Below are 23298 nucleotides of genomic sequence, written 5' to 3'. Positions count from 1 at the left end.
CTTATGCATCGCAGCTGAAGTGCGTGTATGAATATTCCTGATTTGGAAATATGGTATCTACACAGAGGCACGTGCCCAGGCCTCACCGCACCAGATGGCCATCCGCCCGTCGAGCGACACACAAAACCCTACGCGCTTTTCTCCCGTTATCAGCTGCTCCTACTCAGCCTTGCTAGCCGCAAGCTTCAGCACCTCCTCAACCCCCAGCCGTGCGTTCTTTGGATCCTTGTTAATACTCTGCCAGATCTCGCCATGCTTCGGTTCCGCCATAGCCGCCTTACTCAACACCTCCTGCTTCTTCTCCTCCGTCCCGTGCTGCTCAAGGAACTTGTAGTACCAGACCCATCCGTCGCCGTAATCTGGGTCCAACACCACGGCCTTGGTGAACCATGTCGCCGCTTTGTCGAGTCTCCGTTCGGACCAGAATATGCGGGCAACGACGACGAAGAGCTGTGGGTCCTTCTCGACTTTCTTGATGGCTTCGAGGGCGCGCGGTTTCCGTTGCGTTCGCGACTCGAGGTGCATGATCTTCTCAGCCCAAAGAAAGCCGGAGGTAGGGCATTCTTGGAGTGCGGTGGCCATGACTTTCTGAGCGGCGGGGATGTCGCCTCGGCGGCGCTCGAGGCGGACGGCTTCGCAGAGTATCTCGGCATTTTTGGGGTTCTGTTGACGACCGCGGTCGAGTGTTGAGCGGGCTTTGACAACGGCGCCGGTCTTTTCTTGTATTCTTGAGAGCAGAATGTAAAGCATGGGTGCTTTTGGTGCGGCCCGTGTGCCGATAGTGAGGGCTTCTTGTGCTTCCTTGAGCTTCGATAGCTGCTCATAGATTTGCCCCTTGATGGCGTGCAACTTCCAGCTGCCAGGCCAACTCTGCAGACCCTGGTTGCAGATGTCGATTGCAGTCTCGTAGTCACCAAGCTGGCGCTCGAGAACCGCAGATTTCATAAATATGCGGTCGGTGGCGGCCGAGTCTCGGGCGACCTTCAAGAAACTGCGCGCCTGCTCGTAGTTGCCAGCGTCCGCTTCAAAGTCGACAGCTCGTGTGTAGAGGTTTTCGTTACCAGGCAGCTGCTCGAAGGATCGGCCCAAGACTTGACGAGCACCCTCGATGTCTCCAGCCTGCCATCTTTCTCGAGCATATAGTAGCCACAGCGATTCTGAGTTTGGACAAGCGTTGACAGCACGCTCGAGAACGCTGAGAAGAGATTCAGTAGTTCCATGATGCTTTTCGAGATCGGCAGACGCATGCCAGACGGTTGTTGAGTATGGAAAGATCGACACACAATGCCCAAGGATCGCTCTTGCCGTTTCGTAGTGGCCTCGGTTGGAGATGTTCTTCGCATCTTCGAGCCAGATGTCGCGTCGTTCGTCGTCTTCATCTAGACTCCAGCCAATAGTTGCTTTTACGATGGAGGCTGCTGTGACCTTGTCACCCTCTTCTTCACAAATCTCGGCCTGTGCCAGCCACTCCTCGCGCTTGATCATGGCATTCTCCTTGATCAAAGCCTTGACTGCACGTTCCATGATCCTGTCGCAGATGTCGACCTTTCCGAGCTCTTCTTGCAACCTACAGGCATGTACCCAAATCGCCCAGCTGGTGGGAATAGCTTTGCGAGCTTTGTTCAGGACCTGCTGAGCTGCCTCTGCATCGCTGACGCGTGCGTAGGAAATCCACAGTTCTTCTGAGAGTGGCACTGTTTCTGTAGCCTTTGCAAACAACAGCTTGACGTTCTCGATGTCCTCGGTATCGTTGATCAAGGTCTTCCAGAGCTCGACAGACTGAGGGTTGTGATCCAGCGCTTGTCGAGTCACCTTCTTTCTAGCTGCTGGTGTCTGCTCTAGATCTATAGCTGCCTTCCACAATACGATAGCCTTGGGGTTGAGCTTGATACCGTTCGCCGCAATAATCTTCGCATTGTGGAGACTCTCGCGGTTCAGTCTGATGGCCTCCTCCCATACGACTATCGACTTCGGACACATCTCGCAGCCTTTCTGGATAACCTTCTTCGCGGTGTGGATCTTCCCTGCAACTTCTTCAAGACGTGCCAGCGCAACATATCCAGGACCGTTGTTGACATTGGTCTTGACTGCAGATTCCAACAACACTCGCGCACGGTTGATGTCTTCCACGGGTACTTCGCCGCCCTGCATCTCCTTCTTGTCCAACGCAGTAAGATATCCCTTTGGGTCGACTGCAGTTGCAGTTCCGGACGTAGTCGTTGTCTGTGTTCCCGTGTTGCTCGATGCCGCCGAATCCAGTCGGACTTGTAAGGCTGATTGTTGCGCAGCACCAATAGAGGCGAAGTTGGTCATTGTACCCGAATCGGCGTCTCCCGTGGAAATAGATGTCTCAAGCTCTCCGGACTTGGATGCCGCGGACAGAACGCTGTCAGGTACCGCATACGACCGTGCGTTTGCCATACGGGCTTCTCTTGCGCGCTTCGCCTTGCCCGTCATGTCTCCCACCTCAGGCAGCGCTGCCCACTCGTCTTCGGTCACAGAGCCCAGCGCACGCTTCAGATCGGCGAACTGTAGTTGGATCTTTGGATTGTTCTTTTCGTATTCGTCTCGTTCTTGCTGCTCGCGAGCTTCCCTAGGTCGGACATCGGTATCTGTTCGTGGCAAAAAACACGATGAATACTTCGAAACAAAAGAATGTAGGGAAAGGGGAAAAGAAATTAAGGGTACTAACCTTCTAGCTCGCCGCCGCTTGTCCATCTTCTCATCAACTTCCTGGTATATTCTGTCTGCTTCGTCGTCGTCCTTGTCGTAGTTCATACCGCTCGAGAACAGGCCAACCTCATTGTCAGGGTCCTGGAAACGATCTGCCTCGTCATCTTCCTCCTCTTTCTTCTCTGTAACACCATATGCGGATGGAGCAGCTTGACCGAGAGAAGCGGCACGTTTCGCCAACATCTCCTTCATCTGTTCCTCAGAAGGACCCTCTCGCGCCGGACCCAGATCACTTCTGGTTGTGAATCCGGTAGCACCGCGCCCGAGACCAGCCACATAGTTCTCGGGTGCGGGCATAGACAGAAAGTCTCGTCGACTCATTTTGGCGGTGTTTTGCGTGCTTCGAGCGCGTTGTCGTTCTTAGTCGCGCGGGCGCTGCGACGCTCAGCAATTGTTGTTCGGCGTTGAGGCTTTAAATTGCTGGAAGTAACAATACGGGTCAACTGTTTCGCGATTTCGTATTCCCAAGCTTGGGTAAGCTCCGCGGTGGGTAGGAGAGGTAGCAATTCGTCGGTGCGATGTAAAGATTAAGTTGCTGCACAGGGAAGTCGCGATCAGAAAGTTAGGCTATCATGATCACGTGCAAAAGCTTCAATGGCCGCTAACCATAAAGGTAACTTTGCGACAGGATTATCATAAGTACTGGCATTCAGTGCTGTTTGAGCCTATATTGCATTGTCGCATGCGAGGAAGTTCATTTTGACGTGTATTGGCTAATCTGGTGGTGAACTGTCACTATAGGATGCTTGCAGACGTAGTCATGTATCTCATTGCATTCTTGGAGTGGTCATTCTATGCCATGCTGTGTATGCTTCGATAAGTCATCTACAAGGTCCTGTATATGCTGTCGTGTAGTCGTGTATTCGTCATCTTTCCCGTCTGAAGTTCCGCATCTTTTCATTTCGCTGGGCGAAGTGGCATTGGTGCTTTCCCGTTTGCCGTTCTGGGCGGAGACTGAAGTGCTGCCTTCGGCAACATGGGTGGTAACGGTGGTACAGGTGGTGGAGTCTTCGTGCGTGTTGCTTCGCCTCTGAGACTCTTGGAGCTGGAGGGATCAGTACATGCTAGCCTTAAGAGTGCAATCAGCTTACCTTCGCGTTTTCCGGAGTATTCCACCAATCCAGTTCTTCATGCTTCTGCTTGTTGAAGGCCGCGCTGGTTCTTGTCCATTCGTTGCATCGCTGCCACTGCCTTTCCATACGCTACTTCTCGGACTTCTTGCCGGCGGGCTAAGGGTCTTCGTTTCAGCCTCTTCCTCGTCCTCTTCGTCTTCCAGCTCATCCTCATCCTCGAGTGGCGGCGCCCAACGCTCTACGTCGCCATTGACAACCACAAACCAACCCAGCTTTGCTTCTGGTGTGACCTTATCTCTTAGTTCCGCTATCGCTGTCCACTGCTCGTCTGAAACACCGCCGCCTCGTACCTCATCTATGTCTATTCCTAGCTTGATGTCGTGGACCTGATCGCACACGTACGCGTAGGGCTGGTCCTTTACTGTGAGGTCGTCTGGATCGTACTGTTCGATGAACCGCAGGCCGGGTAGTCGTGCTATGATATCAGGCCATTGTTCTTTGAAGTTCTTGTGCAGGCAGGCCTGGGTCGCGGGCGCCATGACCCACTCTGGAGCTACATCGTCGAGGTTTTGTAGGATGGTGTGGATGCGTACTTGAGCGCGCGGCCAGCGAAAGCCATGCACCAGCCAGGTGGGCATCGTAGAGCTCGTATGTGGATTGACTGCGTGTTGCACTCCACGAAGTGACGGGGCTCGATTCACCAGGAAGTCGTAAGCGGAGCCGGAGGGGGATCTGCGATCGCAACCGGACAGTGTCATCTATCGAAACAAATTGCTTTTTTGCCAACCCTCAGCTTCCAAGTCGCACATGATCAAAAGGGGTTCAGGATCTAAGCGCACAGCGGCACGGTGGAGGACGTTCCCGCGATGAGGTGGTTGGGAAAATGGGAACCGTCCCTTCTAGACGGACGGATGCCCAGGCTGACTCGTATACAAGGGCGACCAGGGACAGACAACTGATCGACATTCAATAATCACAACTCAGTGGGCACATGTCCGAGACAAGTTCGAAGAACGTGCAGGGCGAGTGAGCGCTGACTGCACAACGAGTCGGGGTTGAGAGGTGTGACGCTGGGAGCTATGGCGATCCGTTCATTTTGTGGATCAGCGAACTCCCGTTCTCCCGTGCATTTGTGCCCCACCAAAACCATGCAGCGATCACTTGAAGCGTGATGCTCCTGCACCATGATCACGTAACCATCCACCGAACATCTCCAGGGCTGCCGCTGCTGGCAGGCAACAATCATGCCACTGTACGTCTATTTTATAAATTTTATACTTCAATGGACTGACACACTCCAGCCATCTCCTAGGCAAGAAGGTAGCTCTTCAACGGTGCATTTTCTCAGAATGCCCGTACTAACCTCCCACAGTCATGGAATGTCTACAACCCCGCCAACATCGCCCGCGTCAAGGCGGACGAAGAGGCCGCTGCCGCCCGTGAAGCTGCTGCCGACCAGCGCATGCAAGAGCTCGATGCCGAACGACGCGCTGCCATACTACGAGGCCGTACACCGCCCCCGCTGCCTGAAGAGGAAGTCGAAGATGGCAGACAGAAGAAGGACAGCGACGGCGGCCATAATAAAAAGAGAAGGAAGTTGAGGGGCGAAGATGATACCGATATGGACATACGGTTGGCTGCGTCCATGACAAAGCCAAAAGACGGCGACGAAGAGGATGCAAAGGTCCTGAAGCTGCGCAAACCCGCAAGTGATGCACCCTTGACTGACCACGCCGGCAACATTGACCTCTTCCCTGTGGACATCAAAGAGGCTACCAGGCGCGAGAAGAACGCAGAGGTCGAGAAGGAGAAGCGCAAGAAGGAGCAAGCCTTTGAGGACCAGTACACCATGCGCTTCTCGAACGCGGCAGGCAAGAACGGTCTGGATCAGCCTTGGTACGCAGTTCAGCAGAAGTTGAGCCAAGCAACTGAGGAGAGCAGTGCGGCGCTCGAGTATCCAGGCTTCGAGAGTAAGAACGCGTGGGGAAACGAAGATCCACTGCGCAAAGAGAGGGAGCAAGCCCGGATAACCTCCAACGACCCGTTTGCGTTCATGCAGAAAGCCCAAACCCAGTTGAAGAAGTCCAAAGAGGACAAGAAGAAGTGGGTAGACGAGCGCAAGCGCGAGCTCAAGGAGTTGCGAGATGCACAAGAAAAGGAAGAGAGGAGTAAGCATCACAAGAGGGACAGTCATCGCCGCAGTCGAAGTCGAAGCCGAAGCCCCAATCGAGAGCGCAGACATAGACACTCGCACCGTAGAGCCAGATCACGCAGTCGGAGTCGAGAGCGAGAACGAGATCACAAGGACCGTCACAGTCGGCACTCTTCATCACGACATCACAGAAGCCGGAGCACCAACGGTCGGAGACGACGAGATGAGGAGGAGCCTGTTGCAAGATGAGCAGTAGCAATCTGTAAGCCTGTTCCATCCGTTCGTGCAGGTAGGAGCAGGTTCAGTGATCATGATACCCAATTCAGCATTCTCTCGTCCTCGTCATGGTTTCGCTCTCGTGTAGCAGGAAAAGCCGGACACAAGCGCGCGTCTTTCCAAAATATTGGAGGTCTTCAGAGCATATTCAGAAGCCACTTGCACTTTCATAAAGTGTTACAGGACTACAGTAGTTTCTAAGAACCCTGTAGAGCGGTCCTAATTGTGCTGAAAGCCTCCAGGAGTGTGTTGTCTTGGTAAGTAATAGCATGTTGTAACCGGTTTCTTTTGCTGCTGTGTTGATGGTTGGAGCGGGGTTGCTGACAAATTGGCAAATCCTAACATTTGTTCTTAGTCATCAGAGTTGTCAACAATCAAGTGATTGCCCAACTAAGCGTCAATAGACCATAGAGAGGCCCGTGTCAGGCCTGATCCAATAATCAATCTGCCTATCGCTTGATTGTTGCCAACTCTGGTGGTCATAGCCGTGCTGTAGACATGCATGCCCCGCCGTGGGGCAGTACGCAAGCTTCAAAGCTCCGTGGTGGATGTTGATGGTCTGGAAAAGTATCTAGTTGGTACTCACGTCCTCTATTGAGCCGTCCTCTATTGAGCTGCACACTCCAAATTCTGCTATCACTCCCAACATGGCTTCTCATCCATTGCAACGATGCTGCGCGATCGGCGTCAAGCACAAAGGCACGCCTAAGGGAGGAATCAAGAATATCGGCGACAGTGAATAGGGCTCCAAAACCTTTGATATGCAACGAATGCTGATCCACCCAGTCCGCGCATACACCATCTACCCCGAGAACGGCAGCACCCAGAACGCCGTCTTAATCATGACCGACGCCCTCGGCTTCGAGTTCCCCAACGTCCAACTGTCCGTGCAACCCTCTTCCTCAATCAACTCCTCCTCGTGTTAACAGATGATAGTATTGCCGACCAATTCGCAGCAAACGGCTACTACACCATCATTCCCGATGTCCTCAACGACAACATCATCCCGTTCAACCCGGGTCCAGAATTCGACTTCGCTTCCTGGAAAGCGAACAAAATGCCCCGCGAAGGCACTGTCGATCCCATCTACGCTACCATCATCAAGTACCTGCGCGGCGAACTTGGTGTGAAGAGACTGGGGGGCGTGGGCTACTGTTTTGGAGGGAAATATGTGTGCAGGTGGCTGAAGCCTGGGGGTCTGGACGCGGGGTTCACGGCGCATCCGAGTTTTGTGGAGGTCGAGGAGTTGAAGGGGGTACAAGGGCCATTGAGTATTGTTGCTGCTGGTGAGTCTGCCCCGTTCAGACATTCTGCTGAAGCAAAAATTGGGCAAGAGTGTGCTAACAAGGTGCAGAAACGGACACGATTTTCCCCGCCGAGAAGAGGAGGGAGACAGAGGACATTCTCAAAGAGATGAGTGTACCGTATCAAATGACACTGTATTCGGACGTCGAGCACGGTTTCGGTGTCAAGGGCGACTTGTCACATCAGAGGGCGAGATTCGCGAAGGAACAGGCGTTCATGCAAGCTGTGTTCTGGTTCGATGAGTATGTCAAGAAGGAGAACCACGATACTCCGATACCGAAGCCTGGACTTTAGATGTATGTAGAAGGTATCCACTCATCACATGATGATCTCTCTAGCCAAACTCCTCCTCGGTCCTTCAGCTTCAGTACTTCGGCTTAAATGGCAACGTCTGCATCTGCTGTACCACATCCGCCTCGATCCCAAACAGCTTATACAACCACTTAATAATCACAAAGAAACTCATCGGCTCCCCCATATGCTTAACTCCCTTAACAAACCGCGCCTCCTTGGGCGCCCCATGCTGCAGCGCCACATAATAATCATCAATCGGGAAAATCTCATCCTCGGTGCCATTCACCAACAACAGCCTTGCGCACTCAGGCATATCCAACGTCCCGTCCTCCAGCAGCGAGAACTTGGCCTTGGCTTCGCGTTTGAACGCCTCGACATCATCGCCATACCCCCATTTATACGCCAGTGTATTGGCGAGGTCGAATGGGTATTCGAGGTGGTTCACGTTATCCAGCCACTCTTTATCGAACATATGGTGGCACCCGCCGCCCAGCGCGACGACGCCGGCAAGTCGGGAGGCGTGCGTGTGCGCGACGCGGATAGCGTAGAAGCCGCCTGTGCTGAACGCCCAGATAGCAGTCTTCTTGTTGTCGAGGAGGGGCTGTGTATCGATCCAGTCGAACATGCTGCTGTATAGTCTGTCAGGGCTCTTGGGATCGGAGGCGTTTGCGGGACAGTCGCCTGTCCCAGGGATTTCCAGCACGATGGTGGCGACGCCCACGCGGCGCCAGCCTTCCATCCAAACGGCGAGTTCGGTGCGGTACCCATCGAGCCCAGTGAAGATAATTACCGTTGGGACGGGCTTATCTTCCATTGCTGTGTCTGGGACGAGATGGTAGACGGGTATGGTTTCGCCTTCGCTGGAGTTGCGGTGCTTGTGCGGGATCTCCACCTCCTTCACAGGATGCTCCCGCATACCTAAACCCTTGATGCAGCATTCTTTCCCCAGTTTCCAGGCTTCTCGTTGCACATCACTGCGGGGCGCCGGAAACCTACTAATCCTATACACCGCGCTCGCTCTCAGATAATACTCAGACGCCTTCTCTTTTTCGCCCTTCTCTTCCGCCTCCTGCGCGATACCTTTCAATTGCTCGGCCTGCGGAAAATAAACTTTTGCGTATTCATCCCACTCGTAAGGCTCCTTGAAGTCGCGTCTAGTGAGTTCAGATACGACAGGCTCGAAGTCCTTGGCTGTGCCGAACATGAAGGGGTACACGCCCATTTCGGCGGGCTTCTTCCATTTTGTTTCCCATAGCTGGGCGTAGGATTTGTGGTGCGCCGCGGGTTTGGAAAGGTTGTCTTGGATGAAGAATTTGCCGCCTGGTGCTGCCATGTTGTGCTATCTCTTGATCTGGTGGTTCCTGTCCTTTTGTTGTAGTTGGTGGTGTTTGTCAAGTGCCGCAACGTGAGCTGTGGGGAGTGTAGCACAGGACGAGGAATTTGCTAGAATCGAAACGTCCATATCTTCGTCGCCGGACCTTTCTATATACAGTTTCGCTCTAAGTTGTGGATATGCAGGTATCCGGCCAATGTACGAAGTACCGGTGCGGTAAATCGCAGGCGGGCCGCTCGGAATGAGGTCCGGCGGCGTGGGGAGCCGAACGTCACGACTGTACGACATGACTGCCAAGTACGCGTTTCAGGACTATTTTCAGAGGATCTATCGAGTGAATATTGTTTCGAATGTGAAGCTCAGGAATAGTAACAAAGAGGTTGCAAACAGGAAGACAGATGGAAGTGGGGAGTTCATGTATTGTACAATAGAGCGGTGGATGAGTTGATCAACTCGTGGCAGACACCTCGTTGAAGATAATCCAGCGCATCATCCTACTCAGACGTATGTTTCGCTGTCGTGAAAAGCACTTTTGAGGCCTCGCCGACCTAGAAAGAAATTATCGCTGCTCCTTGCATCCCTGGGTATTTGCCATAACGCCGTGGAAGATTTCTTGAATCACCCAATGTAAAGTCGCCTTCCCTCTCCATGCTCCAAGACAGCGGCCTCCTAATCGTCGACCGTATCAATGTCATCCGCTTTGCCAAAGACAGGCTCAGCATCCAACGAACCAAAGTCCTCCGCGCCGTCTGCGTACACCATATCAGAACCGACCATGGTAAGCGGTGTTGAGATGACACTAAAGGAGTGAGGAGAGCTGCTTTGTCGTTGACGGCTGTGGTAGTCGTGATGGTAGTCGAACATGAGTTTGGGTGGAACATCAAATTGGACGTCCACGAACCTCTGGAGGGTTGTGTTGTTGGCAAGAGCACGATTCAGAGAGTAGAAAGTGTCTCGCGTAAGGTTCGTTGGTTCCTTGACCGGGTGCTCGAAAGTGAGAGTGCGAAGATTAGGGAAGCACTCCAAGATCTTCTCCCAGTCACTTCCGGGTTCGGCATTGCCGGTCTCACGGTCAAACACATTGCTAAACTCGATGGTGTGGAATGGCGCGACGATGACCAGGTGCTCGCAGTACACCCCAATGTTCTCGAGGGCGGCCACGAAAAGACCCGCACGCACCTTGTTAGTCTCGCTGTTGATCAGCAGCCTCTTGAATCGGCAGGTGTGGGCCAGCGGCTTTGACCCGTTGAGGTACTGAGTAAGGCGATGCACGGTGTTGGTATCGAGTGGGAGAAACTCTCCATCCTTGTACTGGATCATGACAGCTTTGAGCAGGGTGTCCAGTTCTGGCTTGTCCGCGAGTGTGGAACGCCTGGACATGCGGAGACGCGGAGGTGTCCGACCATCAGGACCAAGGAAAGACCGCTTGGGCGGCTGACCTCTGCAGAAGTCATTGAAAAGACTGGTTTTGGTTGGACTAGCTGTAGGGCTGTTGGAGACTTCAGTGCCGTTGACGTCGATTGCTAGGGTCTTCTCAGCTGTGCCTGGAGTAAGTCAGTCATCTGAAGGGTCGTAGAACTTTTGTTCGAATTCTTACTATCATCTCCAAGATCCGGCTGCGCAAACATGCGCGCTTCGGACATCGACCGGTCATGGCCACCTCGTGGTGGTAGACGCTTCTCTTCTCCAGCTTCGACGGTGTTGCTGGCCTCAGTATTGTCGCCATGCTGTTGTAGTGCCATACCGATACCCGAAGGCAGAGTCGACCGGCGCTCCATGCTGGCGGTTTGGGAGATACTGACGGTGCAAAAGAGGCAATGTCAAGGTCGTTGTGAATGTTAGCGAATGTGTGATGTTGTGCTTGGCGTTAGGCAATAACAAACGCAGTGAAGACGACTCCACACCGTACATCGTGAACTCTTGGCAGATGTCGTGACCACATGGTGTAGTGATTGGTCAGCGCAACGTTTGCTCTCATTTTTCCCGCCAGCAGGGTGCCCAGGAGCCAGCGCTGCGTTGCGAAGCTGTACCGGTTCAGAGCTCTTTACGTGGTCCTTATTGCTGCTGGACGTCCGTCCAGTCTGCAAGACCCACGGGCGGCAAACCAAATTCGATCATCAGTGTCGTACGAGCTACAGAAGTGCTTGAGCGCGTAGGACTACAAGTCTGGCAGCTGTACACAACGCGTCCGGCGGCTCAGACTCCTGTGGTCAGAGCAGTGGTGTAAGTCTGTGAAGCATCTTTTAACACTCCAGAGACGATGGATAACATCTCAGAGCGCGAACCAATTGGCATATCCGGTATTAATGTGTGTTGGTCAAATCGTAGTGTGAGTAGAAGTGAAGTCAACAAACATGGACGCGTTGAAGGAGCGATGATCGGCAGAAGCAAGTCTAGCCGAAAGCAGCTGCACGTTGTCGGCCAATGACGTTGTGCGGGGCTCTAGTTTTGCGCCTCAGCTTCGACGGACCAGCATCCTTCATTGGAGTGATAGCATTATTAGATAGCATCTGTAAGCGCCCCTTCTCGTCCCAAAAGCAACACCAAGCTTCCACAGTGGTGGGGTCTGAAGCTACTGTGGCAGGGGCCACTCCTACGCATGACCTTCACAGCTTTCCTGCCCCAATCTACATAACTTTCTTCGCTTGTCATACCTCATAAATCAGTACTGACCGCCCATTTCGGATTGTAGGATTATACCCTATCTGTGCCGCAAGCCTCCAGATAACGTGCTTTTCGGCCTCCCGCAACAGCTTCGAGCGTCCTCGGAACCACCTCTACACTACGTACAGCAACCGTCACAATGGTTACAGGTGCAAGGAAGCCTCCTTCCCGAAAGGGTACGATCATACCTCCTCCCCCTCCCAAGTTTTGCGCCCAACAGCGAGCCAGGTGGGATACATGATGCGCAGGGTTAACAGTAGACAAGGGTCCATGGCGGACATGCCCCGGGATCTCAAGGAGCAGATCGAGAAGCTCGAGGAGATCTTCGTTGTTCCTACTAAGAAGCTGAAGGAGATCACGGATCACTTCGTTAAGGAGCTTAAGAAGGGCCTGTCAGAAGAAGGAGGGACCATTGTGAGTAGCCCACAGAAGGGAACGTTTGATGCTGGACTGACTATTACAGCCCATGAACCCAACATGGTGTATGGCTTTCCCTGATGGTGAGGAGACCGGCCGATACCTGGCTCTCGACATGGGGGGAACCAACCTGCGAGTTTGCGAGGTGACCCTGACCGAGGAGAAGGGCGAGTTCGAGATTATCCAGTCCAAGTACCGCATGCCCGAGGAGCTGAAGACCGGTACTGCGGACGAGCTCTGGGGCTACGTTGCCGACTGTCTCCAGCAATTCGTCGAATACCACCACGAGGACGAGGAGCTTGAGGACTTGCCTCTTGGTTTCACCTTCTCCTACCCCGCGACGCAAGAGTACATCGATCACGGTGTTCTCCAGAGGTGGACAAAGGGCTTCGATATTGACGGTGTTGAAGGTAAAGATGTTGTCCCACCCTTCAACAAGGCTCTGGCCGAGCGTGGAGTCCCCATCAAGCTGGCAGCTTTGGTTAACGATACAACTGGTACCATGATCGCCTCCGCATACACCGATACCGAGATCAAGATTGGGTGCATCTTCGGAACGGGCTGCAACGCTGCGTACATGGAGGAGTGTGGTGCCATCCCCAAGATTGCGCACCTCAACCTCGATCCTAAGCTGCCCATGGCTATCAACTGCGAATGGGGTGCATTCGACAACGAGCACCAGGTACTCCCCCGCACACAATACGATGTTATCATCGACAAGGATTCACCTCGTCCTGGTCAGCAGACATTCGAGAAGATGGTTGCTGGCTTGTACTTGGGCGAGATCTTCCGCCTGGTCCTTCTGGACCTGCACAAGGGCCACGAGTGCACCATCTTCGAAGGTCAGGATGTCAGCAAGCTGGAGAAGCCATACTCTCTGGACGCAGGATTCCTTTCCGCCATCGAGGAGGATCCCTTCGAGAACTTGCTCGAGACTGGCGACCTCTTCCAGAACAAGCTCAGCATCACATGCACAAAGCCTGAACTCGAGCTCATCCGCCGTCTCGCTGAGCTCATTGGCACCCGTGCTGCTCGTTTGACCGCCTGCGGTGTTGCAGCCATCTGCAAGCACAAGAATTGGGACCAGACCCACGTCAGTGCTGACGGATCCGTCTTCACCAAGTACCCCCACTTCAAGATCCGCAACGCACAAGCACTCAAGGAGATCATGGACTGGCCAGCTAAGTACGGCAAGGGGAAGAACGACCCTATCGAGATCCTCCCTGCCGAAGACGGTTCTGGTGTTGGTGCTGCCTTGATCGCTGCGCTCACCATTAAACGTGTGAAGGAAGGCCAGCTTGCGGGTATCCAGGACTGCGAGGCTATGTTGAAGATGGCCGGAAAGAAGCCACGAGGCGCATAAACCACACAGCATCTGAGTTGTCCCATATCGAGAATTTAGAAGCGAATCTAAGAACTTTGACGAACAACTTGCGATGCGGTGAGGAGAAGAGGAGACTGACAACGCTAAGCTAACGAAGCTTAGATCGCAAATGGACCAATCCAGGGTCTCGAACAACTCCATCCCCAAGGGCAATCGATACAACTATAGATAATCTGTCGATTCTTGCCACCGCGGCGTTCAAGCAGGTGCAACGGTGTCGTTTCGCCAAAACAGCATATGCGAGCTGTAACATTGACCGCCTTATTCAGCCACGAATAGCCGTTGCACATCACCTAGGCCATTCAGCGATAGAGCTTTGACAGCGTAGAGAAGCAGAGTATTCATCCTCTCAGCAACCGGTACAAGTCGGGTCTATAGTTCGGTTGCCAACCACTTTACACGTCTACGCGTGTTGTTCGCGTCTGTGAAGTACGTTTCAGTACGCGAAATAACCACGAAATGCGCGCGCAGATATTTTGAGCACCTGTCACAGGAGTGTCAATGCTGTCATCCCCGCTTAGAACATGTATACCTCGACCTGGGTACCGTGAGTAGAACTCACTTAGATCGACGATCAAGTACAACACATCACTATGGGGGAGTCAGGATGCACATGCTAGATGGCTGTAAGGCAATGTGCTAATTCCGGTCAACATGGTCGTCTTCAAGTGTTACGTGGACTCGTGGGTCGTTATCTCCGTGATTACATCAATGCGAGAGCAGCAAATCAAAGGATCTGAGAAGTCCTTGGAGGTGTAGGAACATGCTTGTCGACTATATATGTACCGTCACGGCTTCAGGGTCTACCACACTGATTTTCCTGCTTCGATGACGACCCAACCGTCATCCTCTGCACATCCCAATCTTCGCAGCTTCAAGGTCATCCGAGGAACGAGTGAAGGGTTATGCACTTCTCGACCGGCCAGGTGGTCGACTACACATGTATGGTGGATCTTCTGTAATGCGACAGGGTGCCTTGTCCTGACTCGGCTCCACCGAACCTTCACACTAGGATACCGCTCTTTGAGGAGATCATACACCGCCACCTACAGCTCTTGTTGTCTGGGGAACTTATAGGCCGCGTGCTGAGCTTGCATGTTCTTTCCTTCTGATGCCGGATTTTGCAGGATTTTGGAAATGTTGACTTGACCGACTTCTAGGTGAGCGAGAACGGTGCCGGTGGCCGAGCAGAACCGCAAGTGCTGGCACGCTGCGACTATGCATGCAGCATGGCGCCGATCTCAGTTCGTGCCTGACCCAAGCGCAATATTCTGAGCTAACACATTGAAAGTGGCAGCTGTCAATCGTACTGAATTTTGCTTCTCCCTATCGAAATGTGCTGCATGACGATCTTACCCAAAGCAGCACACAGCGGCTAAGGCTGAGTTTGCGAGCTGCATGACATCTGTCCGCTCGGACTCCGAAACGAACTGAACGTCAAGTCCGACTCGGGTCAGGCTGAACCTCGTGTTACAGAATGCAAAATTTAGGTTGCGGGCTCGGGCACACGCAGCGGCTGCGATTTGTGGTGTTCGAAGGTTGCAGCATATTGCGGTGATGTCAGCTTGCGCCTTTGTTGATGTTGACAAACAACGCGTCACATAACAACGATTCGAGTTTGTCGACGGCTGTGGCAGCGTAGCTCGAAACTGGAGGTTTGATGCTCTGAAGCTGAGGGTAGCGTTCAAGCGACGTCATCACGGGAAGATAGTTGTTATCCAACAGTAAGCGCGATCGATGTGGTGAGGGTCATCAAGAATTGTATGTTGATGACGAGCGCAAACATAGAGTCCAGAGCAGCACACAAGCAGCCTCTGACGGTGGCACTCAGCACTGTTTCGATATCGATGACGGTGTATTTCGGTGATGGAATGCTCGGCCCAGGTACCGTGAACTGTAGGACACAGATTGCTTCATCTTGTTCGAAACGAAGGAATGAAGCATTGCTTGCCCTGGATGAGTAGCCGCTCAGCACGAAAAGCATTGTAAGACGGCGAGTCGCCCTGATAGAGACGCTGAACACGACATGAGTGAACACAACATATGCTATTTTGTATTCATGACGGCGGCTGTGGAGGCTTCAGGTCACACGAAGTCATTATCCGTCCCTCCCGGTCTGTGATGATGAACATGGCTCTCGAAGCCACGGCACCCAAAACAAACGATTGACAGGCAAAGTCGCCTGTAGCTTCGCCGCAAACCCACAGAATCGATAGGAGAGGCCACCGAAAGGTCCGACAGGCGCTGCATCGACAATCATAGTGTGGAGAACTAAGGCTGTCGTCGTCCTGTCGGTCCCTCTGCCTGTTCGTTATCCTCGGCGGGCCGCTGCCGCATCGCCCCTTTTTGCATGAATGAGCACGAAATTGCTTCATTTGGACCTCGCGTGGGCTGCAAATGGGGCCTGCGATGGTAAAGGGGGCATCCCGGCGATGCTACTGCCTAGCGATGCGTGGTGCGTGGTGCGAGCGTCATCCCATCCATGTTGTGATGGGATCGCAGATCAAAACACGGTAAGAGGTGTGGCGAGTGGAGTAGACCGTTTTGGTCTGTTTACCAACAACACGCGCACCTGCACTAAAGTGGCGAGTACCCCAGTGTGCCCAGCGAACACCCAGCGAACGTAAAAGTCTGCATCTGCACACAGAACGCAGTTCATGCATTTTTCGCACAATTGAATCGATTGTCTCTCCGCTATTCTGGCGCGCTGCTTCATCTTGTGCCTGGAAGAGTGGGCTCGATTGGTTCGCAAGGTTCAAAAACAAGCGCGACTCGCAACGGCGGGCTGCACCTGCAGGGTGGCCTCGCAAAAGACAGCAGGCGCTCGGACCTGCCAGCCACCGCCATCTGCTGTTTCGCACCTACCTCCTACGCGTGCGCGCCTTTTCCCATATACCATCCCCGTCCGTCGATTCCGATTGCAAGAGCGCAGTAAGGGTCTCTCCATCGCCATCGTTCACGCTCCGACTCAATTGTTGCGATTCCGTCATCGACTCTCAGTCGCGCCTGCCTCCACATCGGTCGCGCCTGCAGCCTGTCGCAACATCAAAACAACAGCGCATTCCGGCTCCGCGTCACCGCATCGAATCGCTCCGCGACACGTCCACCTACTTTCACCTTTGCTAGTATCGCGCGGCTCTTCTCGCCCTCTGAGTAGCATCGACAGGCCTTGCATGGAGTTCGAGCATCTGCAGTCGGTCGTTGTTCGCTGAGGGGGAACTCCTGGTTGCGACGTGTAGATTGAACGACAAGTGCGCTGCTGTCGCGCGCATTCCTCGCACTGCATTCTTCCTCTCCCAACGGCACTCCAACCCACACCAATTCCCAAACACTGTGTGCTATCGTTATCGATTGAGCACTGGCCTCACCCGTCCTGCCACGCTGCACGCTGTCTTCAGCGCGTCCGTCAACACCACGCGAGGACCAGCCACCCCGCTCGCCCACCACGACGTCTCCACCCACAACACCGCCAGCCACTCCTTCACCCTTACCTCTCACCCCCAGGACTCCGCCACCGGTTACGACGCCTGATTCTGCCATGGCCTTCGCCTCCTACTCGCCGCACCGCGAGGGCGGCACTATGCACCTGGACTTGCCTTCACCTACCTACCGCCTGGACGGCACCCACTTCGCCCACCTGCAACAGCTGCGCCGTTCTCTCTCGCGCTCACCTTCGAAACCCTCGCGCTTCCAGCTGCACAAATCGGACTCGCCACGCTCACCCATCTCACCACTAGCACTCGCGCGCGCCTTCAGCCCCAAAGCGCACAAGCCAACAAGTCCCATCAAGACATTCCCTGAGTCACCTCTGGGTCAGGCCATGCCAGCCAAGAAGAAGTTCACCCTGCGACGATCAACAGCAAATTTCAAGGCCTCGCCACGCATACGACAGAACTCAAAAAGCCCGCGTCGCAACGTCCTGGGCGACTCACCCACCGGAGGGAACTCGACAACGCCCTTTTACACGCGCTCCACTTTGGGTCAGGAAAACGACACACCCGCGCGCCCTTCAAGCTCGGAATCTCTGGAGAGCATGGACACTGACTGCAGGAAGTTCGGCTTGAACGACCAGCCGATCAAGTTTGAGTTTGCGCAGCGACGCCCAGATCTTTCACCTGGCGCGCCCGTTAAGTCAAGTCCTCTCAAGCGTAACGATGGTGTTATGAACCTAAGCGGGACACCGACTGGCTTCAGCCCAGTCGCCAAGAGGAGAAGTCTGCACAGCGTCTCTAATCTTGGTAACGACTTCGAGAGTATATTCGGCGAGCCACCATCGCGCAACAGTATACACGCAGTACAGTCACCTATGGAGAACGAGGAGACCAGAAACGGATTTGACTTTTCCACACCTTCGCAATCGCCTATGCGCAGGGCGACATCACTAAGAAAATCTACAGTGATGCAACGAAACGCGAACTCACCACGACCAAAGCCAGCTTTCGACGGTGAGTTTGTGATGCCTGGCCTTGCAGCCTCCAAGTCGAGGAACCGAATGTCACTCGACGGCGCTATCGGCCAAAGTACAACCCCTACACAGACCCCTTTCCGCAAATCGACGTTCGATGCTGGGCGCATGGGGTTGCCTACACCTTTTGTTCGCAACACTGCCGGCGCATCGCAACCTCACCCACTATCGCATGCACACACTCCATCTTCAACTACGTCAAGCGTCGGTGGATTCACTCCTATGGCACCGCCGCGAGCACCCCACTTCGCAGCTCCACCCAGTCGGCCAAACCAGAGTCACCAATTTTCACGATCTCTGCCAATCGGCGTACCGCGCCCACACGCACCAGAAGGAGAGCATGACTCGTTTGACACACCCTTCAAGTCTGTGCAGCAAGCCCCGGTTGCATTCTCCACTGGCCTTATGTCGAAGAAGAACCGAAATGCAGACGAGCCTGCCAATGTCTATGTTATGCCTGACACACCGTCGAAGAGACAGTCGTACCCTCCTGCGCAGGCAGACAGGACCGACGTTATCGACACTCCCCTCGTCAAGCGAGGTGGGAGTCTGTTCGGTGATTGGAACAGGCCACAACCTCAGTTCGGCACCACAAGCACACCATTTAGTGCACATGTGTCCAAGTTCTCTACCGAGTCCTTTGGCAAGGGCACGAGCGTCTTTGGCAACATGGGCGGATCGCTTCAGCGTCGAGGAAGCATCGTTAGCGTAGATGGTGATGACGACCTCCCTGACAGCCAGTCGCCGACTGCCAACCGCACTATGGTTGACACCATGGCTGACACGGATGCGAGCGTTGACGATATGCCACCAACCCCTACTAAGGGCCATGGTGCATCGAGTCGCCGTTCCAAGGAGAGCAGCCTCAGGCGCAAGACCTTCCGCTCGCGACCAACTATTGGCAACGATACATTCGCTGCACCAGAGATTGTCAACGATTTCAACTGTAAGTCTAGTTCAAACACAATCACCGCAGCTTCGCACGACGAAAGCACTTCACCACCTCGTGAGCATCTCGACTCGGCGGACTGCAACTCCTCTTCTGTACAAGCTTCTCTTGCTCGAACTCGGTTCTTGCGGCGCACCAAAACATTGGCTCGTCCATCCCCGCTTTCGCAACAGATACTTCGTACATCTCTTCTTCTTCCCACTTACAAGATCAATGTTAACCAGCCTTTAGCATCAATCATCTCGTTCGGTTCTTCGTCGCCGGGGTCTCCAGGTCTGGACTCATCCTTCCAGCCAGCTGAGCAGAACCGACTGTCGATCGTGGGTAACAGGCGTGGTTCGATGAACTTCAACAGCAGCATTAGCACCTTCCCTCCAGCCACACCAACCACACCACGTGACCACTCTGTCTTCTTCGCTGAGAACAGGGGTGCCATTCCCATCGGTCTTACTAAGAACGACGTCGATGAGGCAATTAGCTCGCGCTTCCATGAAGTTAAGGAGCTTGACGGTGGCGAGGGTGAGTTCTCTAAGGTCTACCGTGTCAGCCAGCCTGTGCAGGGTTCAACACCAAATTCTCCAGCTGGTAGCCAGGTATGGGTCGTCAAGAAGTCGAAGAAGCCGTACACCGGTAAGGGAGACCGCGAACGCAAGATGCGTGAGGTTGAGATCCTGTATGCCCTTCGTGGCAACGACCACGTCTTGAACGTCGACGACCACTGGGAGGCCAACGCCCACCTATACATCCAGACTGAGTACTGCGAGGGTGGCAACTTGCGCCGCTTCCTTGACACAGTTGGATATAGCAGCCGTCTCGATGATTTCCGCATTTGGAAGATACTGCTGGAACTGTCACAGGTAAGCTGCCCATGAATGTACATCAGACTTGTACTAACGACGTGACAGGGACTTACCTTCATCCACAACTCGGGGTACATCCACCTCGATCTGAAGCCGGCGAACATTCTCATCGACTTTGGAGGTTTGCTGAAGATCGCTGACTTCGGCCTGGCTAGCTCTTGGCCTGCACCCAAAGGCATCGACGGCGAAGGCGATCGCCACTACCTTGCACCAGAGGCCCTTTGCGGCCGCTTCGACAAGCCTGCCGATGTATTCGCCCTCGGCATGATGCTGACTGAGATCGCCGGCAACTGTGTCATCCCTGAGAATGGTACATACTGGACGAAGCTCAGGTCAGGCGAGTTCGACCACGTACTGCCAAGCTTGACCTGGAGTGCCGACAGCAGCACCTTGAGCCGCGATGGCAATGGCGACCCTATTCCGGACTCTCTTGACACCTTCCTCATGTCAGATGAGCCTCAGCCAACGGTCCAGGTACGGACAGCCTCGAGCCCAGAGGAGGAACTTGCCCGCGCCCCGAAGTTCATGATCGACTACACCGACCCCAACACTATGGATCAGGTCGTCAAGGCGATGTTGCACCCCGACCCTGACCAGCGACCAACAGCTGAGCAGGTCCTGCAGTGCTTTGGTTGTCAGTGGGTCGACCACAGGAGGCGAGCGGGAGCCACCATATACGAGGGCAACTTTGGACCCGGCGAGGATGTGCTGGCCACATACGCGCTCGACAACGCTGACGCCGACATGATGGACATGAGCTGAGCTGCTTCACCTGTCTTCTGTCCATAGCCATTGCTCGCCTCCTTCCGATCTCTTGTGCTTTACCTCATTTAGCACTCTTTCTTGGTTATGCTGATCTGCAACAACCTGCCGAAATCTTGCCGTATAGTACAATTCGACCAGTACTATGCCGCCAGCATTTCATTTGTATTTTTTTGTTAACCGGCGTTCAGGCCCAAGGGGCAAAAGCATCATCATCTTGTTGCTTCGACGACTCTACCTTTCGAGTTGTCTCTGTTTACGAGTTCACGGCCAGACTTCTTTGGAACTGGGATGTCTTTCTTGATCTGGGTTTCAGGAGTTTCGCGTTGCATAAAGCATCCCCCAAGGATACCTTCGCAGCTGGAAATGCGCGAACTGGGGACTGGCGTTATACCTTTGCTTTCTCTGAATCGTTGCGACGATTATGGCAACGACTTTTCTTCTTTCAGTACTGGTGGGTCGGTGGCTGCGGTCCGCCTCGCGCTGTGTATACGGTTGCTGTTGCGGTATAGGGGAATGGTGGCATGGTGGATCTCGAGGGTAATGTTGGAGAAACAATATCACGATATCATGACCATATGAACAAATTTTGCACGATTGTCAGGTGTGATGTGTGTGATGTACGACTTACGACATTGCGGTCGCTTACGGTAGGTGCAGGTCATGTGAGAGGGGATTAACCGGGGGAAGTGGGTGCCGGGAAACCTTCAAGAAGAACAAACGCACCCTCCCCCTGACCGTCTCGCTAACATGTAATCGGATGCAAATGCATAAGTCCGTCTCTTACTCATGTTTCGACTTTGAACCCGCATCTTCCTCTTGCTCGTCTTCCAAAATATGAGTCAACGCAACGATGTGGTGCCTGCCAGAAACAGGAAAAGGACCGGCACATGGCTCGGTGTGCTCTTCCTTTACCATCAACCCATAGCCTTTATCCGAACCTATGGTTTCTAAAAGACCGATGAACAGGTCCATGGACTCTGTCTCTGCTTCGAAAAGATAAACAAGGAACACCAATGAGAGGACTCTCTGTGCCAAAATGCTGTCTCCAAAGCCGCCATGGTCTCAAGCAGATCTGAGCGTGGCATATAAGTATTCTTTTTCCGAATCCCCAAGGCTCTCTGATTATGGTCTCTGTGGTTTTGCCTGAATCGAAAAGATCGTGCACTTCGACTATGTGTTTCATCCAAAACAGATCTCAAGAAGGCTAATGTTCTGGTCGCTTCCGGCTCTTCTGTTATTTCCAAGGCTCTTGACCGAAAGTGCAGCTACTGGTTTCATGTCTCAACCACCCAAAAAAAAACTCAACGCGGACGACCGATGGCTTGTTGTCCGCGGTTGACTCCTTATGACACCCATCGAAAAGAAGACTACAGTTACGTCATGATCGTCTTGTGGCTGTGGAAAGCTGAAGTTCCTAGAAATCCAAATGGATCTTGGATATATGAGAAGGGAGACTGCGCAGAAACGAGACAGGCAAACCTCGATGTCTGTGGGAAGTTCTTTGCTGGCATAAAAGTACCACCCGCTTAGCTCTGTTTCTTCTAGTTCATCACTCTGACTCCAATCAGGGTCAAAAACTACCACGAATGCAGGCATGTGAGCGTGCGGAGAAGAGCTTCTTCTTACCTACAAAAGCCAACACGCAGGTTGCGTGTGTGTTTCCCTTCAAAGAAACACCAAGCCTTCCTATGTTTTGACTTGTGTCTGGACTTCTGGAATGAACTGTGGTCTACAAAACCCACTGTGTCCAGTACCTATTCGTTTCTGGTACATCTGAGGTCGCTGAGCCGTGACCTCCATATCCATAATCACATGCCTGCAACCCTGAGACTGTACCACGGGAGACATCATGTTCGCATAAGTTACAATTGGGATGGATGTGCCGCGGCAAAATAGAAATTCGCTGAGTTGATGGGTTCTCATTCTAAGGACCGCAAAGTAATGGCAATATCGCTGGCATCCATCCTCTCAAACTTTATGAGGGCATCTAATCTGCAGTGAGGGATGGAAACACTTAGTCCCAAAGTCTCTATAGATCATGCCGATTTCTACTACTATCGTCTCTTCGACAAACACTTAATGGGTGTGTACTAAAAGACATTCGATTCTCGGCTCATGTCCGTGAGGAGCGTTCTTTCCTGTTTCAAAAAAAAAAGTCGAGCTACGGAACATGATTCTGCACTAAGAATATCAATACGAAGCTCCATGCTCTTGTCTTCCTGTTCGCCAAATGTATGAGAACTCACTCTCTATCCTGTGACTAAAATCTCAGTCAAGACTCTTTCGTGGCCATCAATGTCGCCACAAAGACTCTCATGACCGCTGCTCCCTTCTATTTTTGCTTCCAACATTTTTCCACTTCGAACATCTAAGCTTTTAAAAACGAATCTGCAAACTTCATGCCCATTCCGTACACTTAAGATGTGGGATAGTGGCGTCGTATGCTTCGAAAAGCGCCACTGCGAAAGCATCATGAGATTTTTGTGGAGGAAGGCTGTAATAGCTGCTTTTCACTGCTCGGATCCTTTCCCATCATCGACCTTGATCCACTATTTTCCAGAAATAAGACAATCTTCATGACATGGTTCTCTGCTCCTAAAAGGAACGGACTGTCCACTGCATGTTCAG

The 23298-nt window shown here is 53.2% G+C and overlaps 8 protein-coding genes across 8 annotated transcripts; 4 read left to right on the top strand and 4 right to left on the bottom strand.

Moving 5' to 3' along the window:
* Positions 1-55: 55 nt before the first annotated feature.
* Positions 56-3249, bottom strand: BU25DRAFT_407426 (uncharacterized protein). The gene is made up of 2 exons (XM_033705532.1): positions 2693-3249; positions 56-2593 (listed from the first exon to the last, which is right to left on the bottom strand). Exons 1-2 carry the CDS (start codon positions 3052-3054, stop codon positions 160-162), a joined length of 2796 nt encoding a protein of 931 aa, XP_033565974.1. The 5' UTR covers positions 3055-3249; the 3' UTR covers positions 56-159.
* Positions 3250-3459: 210 nt separating this feature from the next.
* Positions 3460-4864, bottom strand: BU25DRAFT_407425 (uncharacterized protein). Its single transcript, XM_033705531.1, has 2 exons — positions 3825-4864; positions 3460-3778 (listed from the first exon to the last, which is right to left on the bottom strand). The coding sequence occupies exons 1-2, from the start codon at positions 4562-4564 to the stop codon at positions 3631-3633; spliced, it is 888 nt and encodes a 295-aa protein (XP_033565973.1). The 5' UTR covers positions 4565-4864; the 3' UTR covers positions 3460-3630.
* BU25DRAFT_196763 (uncharacterized protein) lies at positions 4808-6460 on the top strand. Its single transcript, XM_033701056.1, has 3 exons — positions 4808-5058; positions 5108-5126; positions 5179-6460. Exons 1-3 carry the CDS (start codon positions 5051-5053, stop codon positions 6205-6207), a joined length of 1056 nt encoding a protein of 351 aa, XP_033565972.1. The 5' UTR covers positions 4808-5050; the 3' UTR covers positions 6208-6460.
* A 194-nt stretch (positions 6461-6654) lies between these two features.
* BU25DRAFT_407423 (alpha/beta-hydrolase) lies at positions 6655-7854 on the top strand. Its single transcript, XM_033705530.1, has 4 exons — positions 6655-6969; positions 7021-7117; positions 7171-7520; positions 7589-7854. Exons 1-4 carry the CDS (start codon positions 6882-6884, stop codon positions 7831-7833), a joined length of 780 nt encoding a protein of 259 aa, XP_033565971.1. The 5' UTR covers positions 6655-6881; the 3' UTR covers positions 7834-7854.
* On the bottom strand, positions 7787-9282 carry BU25DRAFT_407422 (alpha/beta-hydrolase). The gene has a single exon (XM_033705529.1). The coding sequence runs from the start codon at positions 9164-9166 to the stop codon at positions 7904-7906; it is 1263 nt and encodes a 420-aa protein (XP_033565970.1). The 5' UTR covers positions 9167-9282; the 3' UTR covers positions 7787-7903.
* A 442-nt stretch (positions 9283-9724) lies between these two features.
* Positions 9725-11153, bottom strand: BU25DRAFT_196758 (uncharacterized protein). Its single transcript, XM_033701055.1, has 2 exons — positions 10764-11153; positions 9725-10710 (listed from the first exon to the last, which is right to left on the bottom strand). The coding sequence occupies exons 1-2, from the start codon at positions 10942-10944 to the stop codon at positions 9836-9838; spliced, it is 1056 nt and encodes a 351-aa protein (XP_033565969.1). The 5' UTR covers positions 10945-11153; the 3' UTR covers positions 9725-9835.
* Positions 11154-11653: 500 nt separating this feature from the next.
* On the top strand, positions 11654-13704 carry BU25DRAFT_407420 (hexokinase-like protein). Its single transcript, XM_033705528.1, has 3 exons — positions 11654-12006; positions 12096-12244; positions 12294-13704. Exons 1-3 carry the CDS (start codon positions 11970-11972, stop codon positions 13608-13610), a joined length of 1503 nt encoding a protein of 500 aa, XP_033565968.1. The 5' UTR covers positions 11654-11969; the 3' UTR covers positions 13611-13704.
* A 3465-nt stretch (positions 13705-17169) lies between these two features.
* Positions 17170-20667, top strand: BU25DRAFT_437464 (membrane-associated tyrosine; the record flags this gene model as incomplete). The annotated part of the gene is made up of 3 exons (XM_033709007.1): positions 17170-19042; positions 19073-19902; positions 19951-20667. 3 exons carry the CDS (start codon positions 17170-17172, stop codon positions 20665-20667), a joined length of 3420 nt encoding a protein of 1139 aa, XP_033565967.1.
* Between the last annotated feature and the right edge of the window lie 2631 nt (positions 20668-23298).

Source organism: Macroventuria anomochaeta (assembly GCF_010093625.1).
Source record: "Macroventuria anomochaeta strain CBS 525.71 unplaced genomic scaffold BU25scaffold_4, whole genome shotgun sequence".
Lineage (NCBI taxonomy): Eukaryota > Fungi > Ascomycota > Dothideomycetes > Pleosporales > Didymellaceae > Macroventuria > Macroventuria anomochaeta.
Note: the sequence above shows the minus strand (reverse complement) of the source record. Positions and strands in the feature narration are given on the sequence as shown.

Coding starts and splice junctions, on each gene's coding strand:
- BU25DRAFT_196758 (XM_033701055.1), bottom strand. CDS start 10,944: ATGGAGCGCCGGTCGACTCTGCCTTCGGGTATCGGTATGGCACTACAA. Junction 10,711..10,763: donor GCCGGATCTTGGAGATGATA/GTAAGAATTCGA, acceptor GACTTACTCCAG/GCACAGCTGAGAAGACCCTA.
- BU25DRAFT_407422 (XM_033705529.1), bottom strand. CDS start 9,166: ATGGCAGCACCAGGCGGCAAATTCTTCATCCAAGACAACCTTTCCAAA.
- BU25DRAFT_407423 (XM_033705530.1), top strand. CDS start 6,882: ATGGCTTCTCATCCATTGCAACGATGCTGCGCGATCGGCGTCAAGCAC. Junction 6,970..7,020: donor AATCAAGAATATCGGCGACA/GTGAATAGGGCT, acceptor TGATCCACCCAG/TCCGCGCATACACCATCTAC. Junction 7,118..7,170: donor GAGTTCCCCAACGTCCAACT/GTCCGTGCAACC, acceptor AACAGATGATAG/TATTGCCGACCAATTCGCAG.
- BU25DRAFT_407420 (XM_033705528.1), top strand. CDS start 11,970: ATGGTTACAGGTGCAAGGAAGCCTCCTTCCCGAAAGG. Junction 12,007..12,095: donor GAAGCCTCCTTCCCGAAAGG/GTACGATCATAC, acceptor ACAGTAGACAAG/GGTCCATGGCGGACATGCCC. Junction 12,245..12,293: donor CAGAAGAAGGAGGGACCATT/GTGAGTAGCCCA, acceptor TGACTATTACAG/CCCATGAACCCAACATGGTG.
- BU25DRAFT_407426 (XM_033705532.1), bottom strand. CDS start 3,054: ATGAGTCGACGAGACTTTCTGTCTATGCCCGCACCCGAGAACTATGTG. Junction 2,594..2,692: donor AAGCGGCGGCGAGCTAGAAG/GTTAGTACCCTT, acceptor TGTCCGACCTAG/GGAAGCTCGCGAGCAGCAAG.
- BU25DRAFT_407425 (XM_033705531.1), bottom strand. CDS start 4,564: ATGACACTGTCCGGTTGCGATCGCAGATCCCCCTCCGGCTCCGCTTAC. Junction 3,779..3,824: donor ATACTCCGGAAAACGCGAAG/GTAAGCTGATTG, acceptor TGATCCCTCCAG/CTCCAAGAGTCTCAGAGGCG.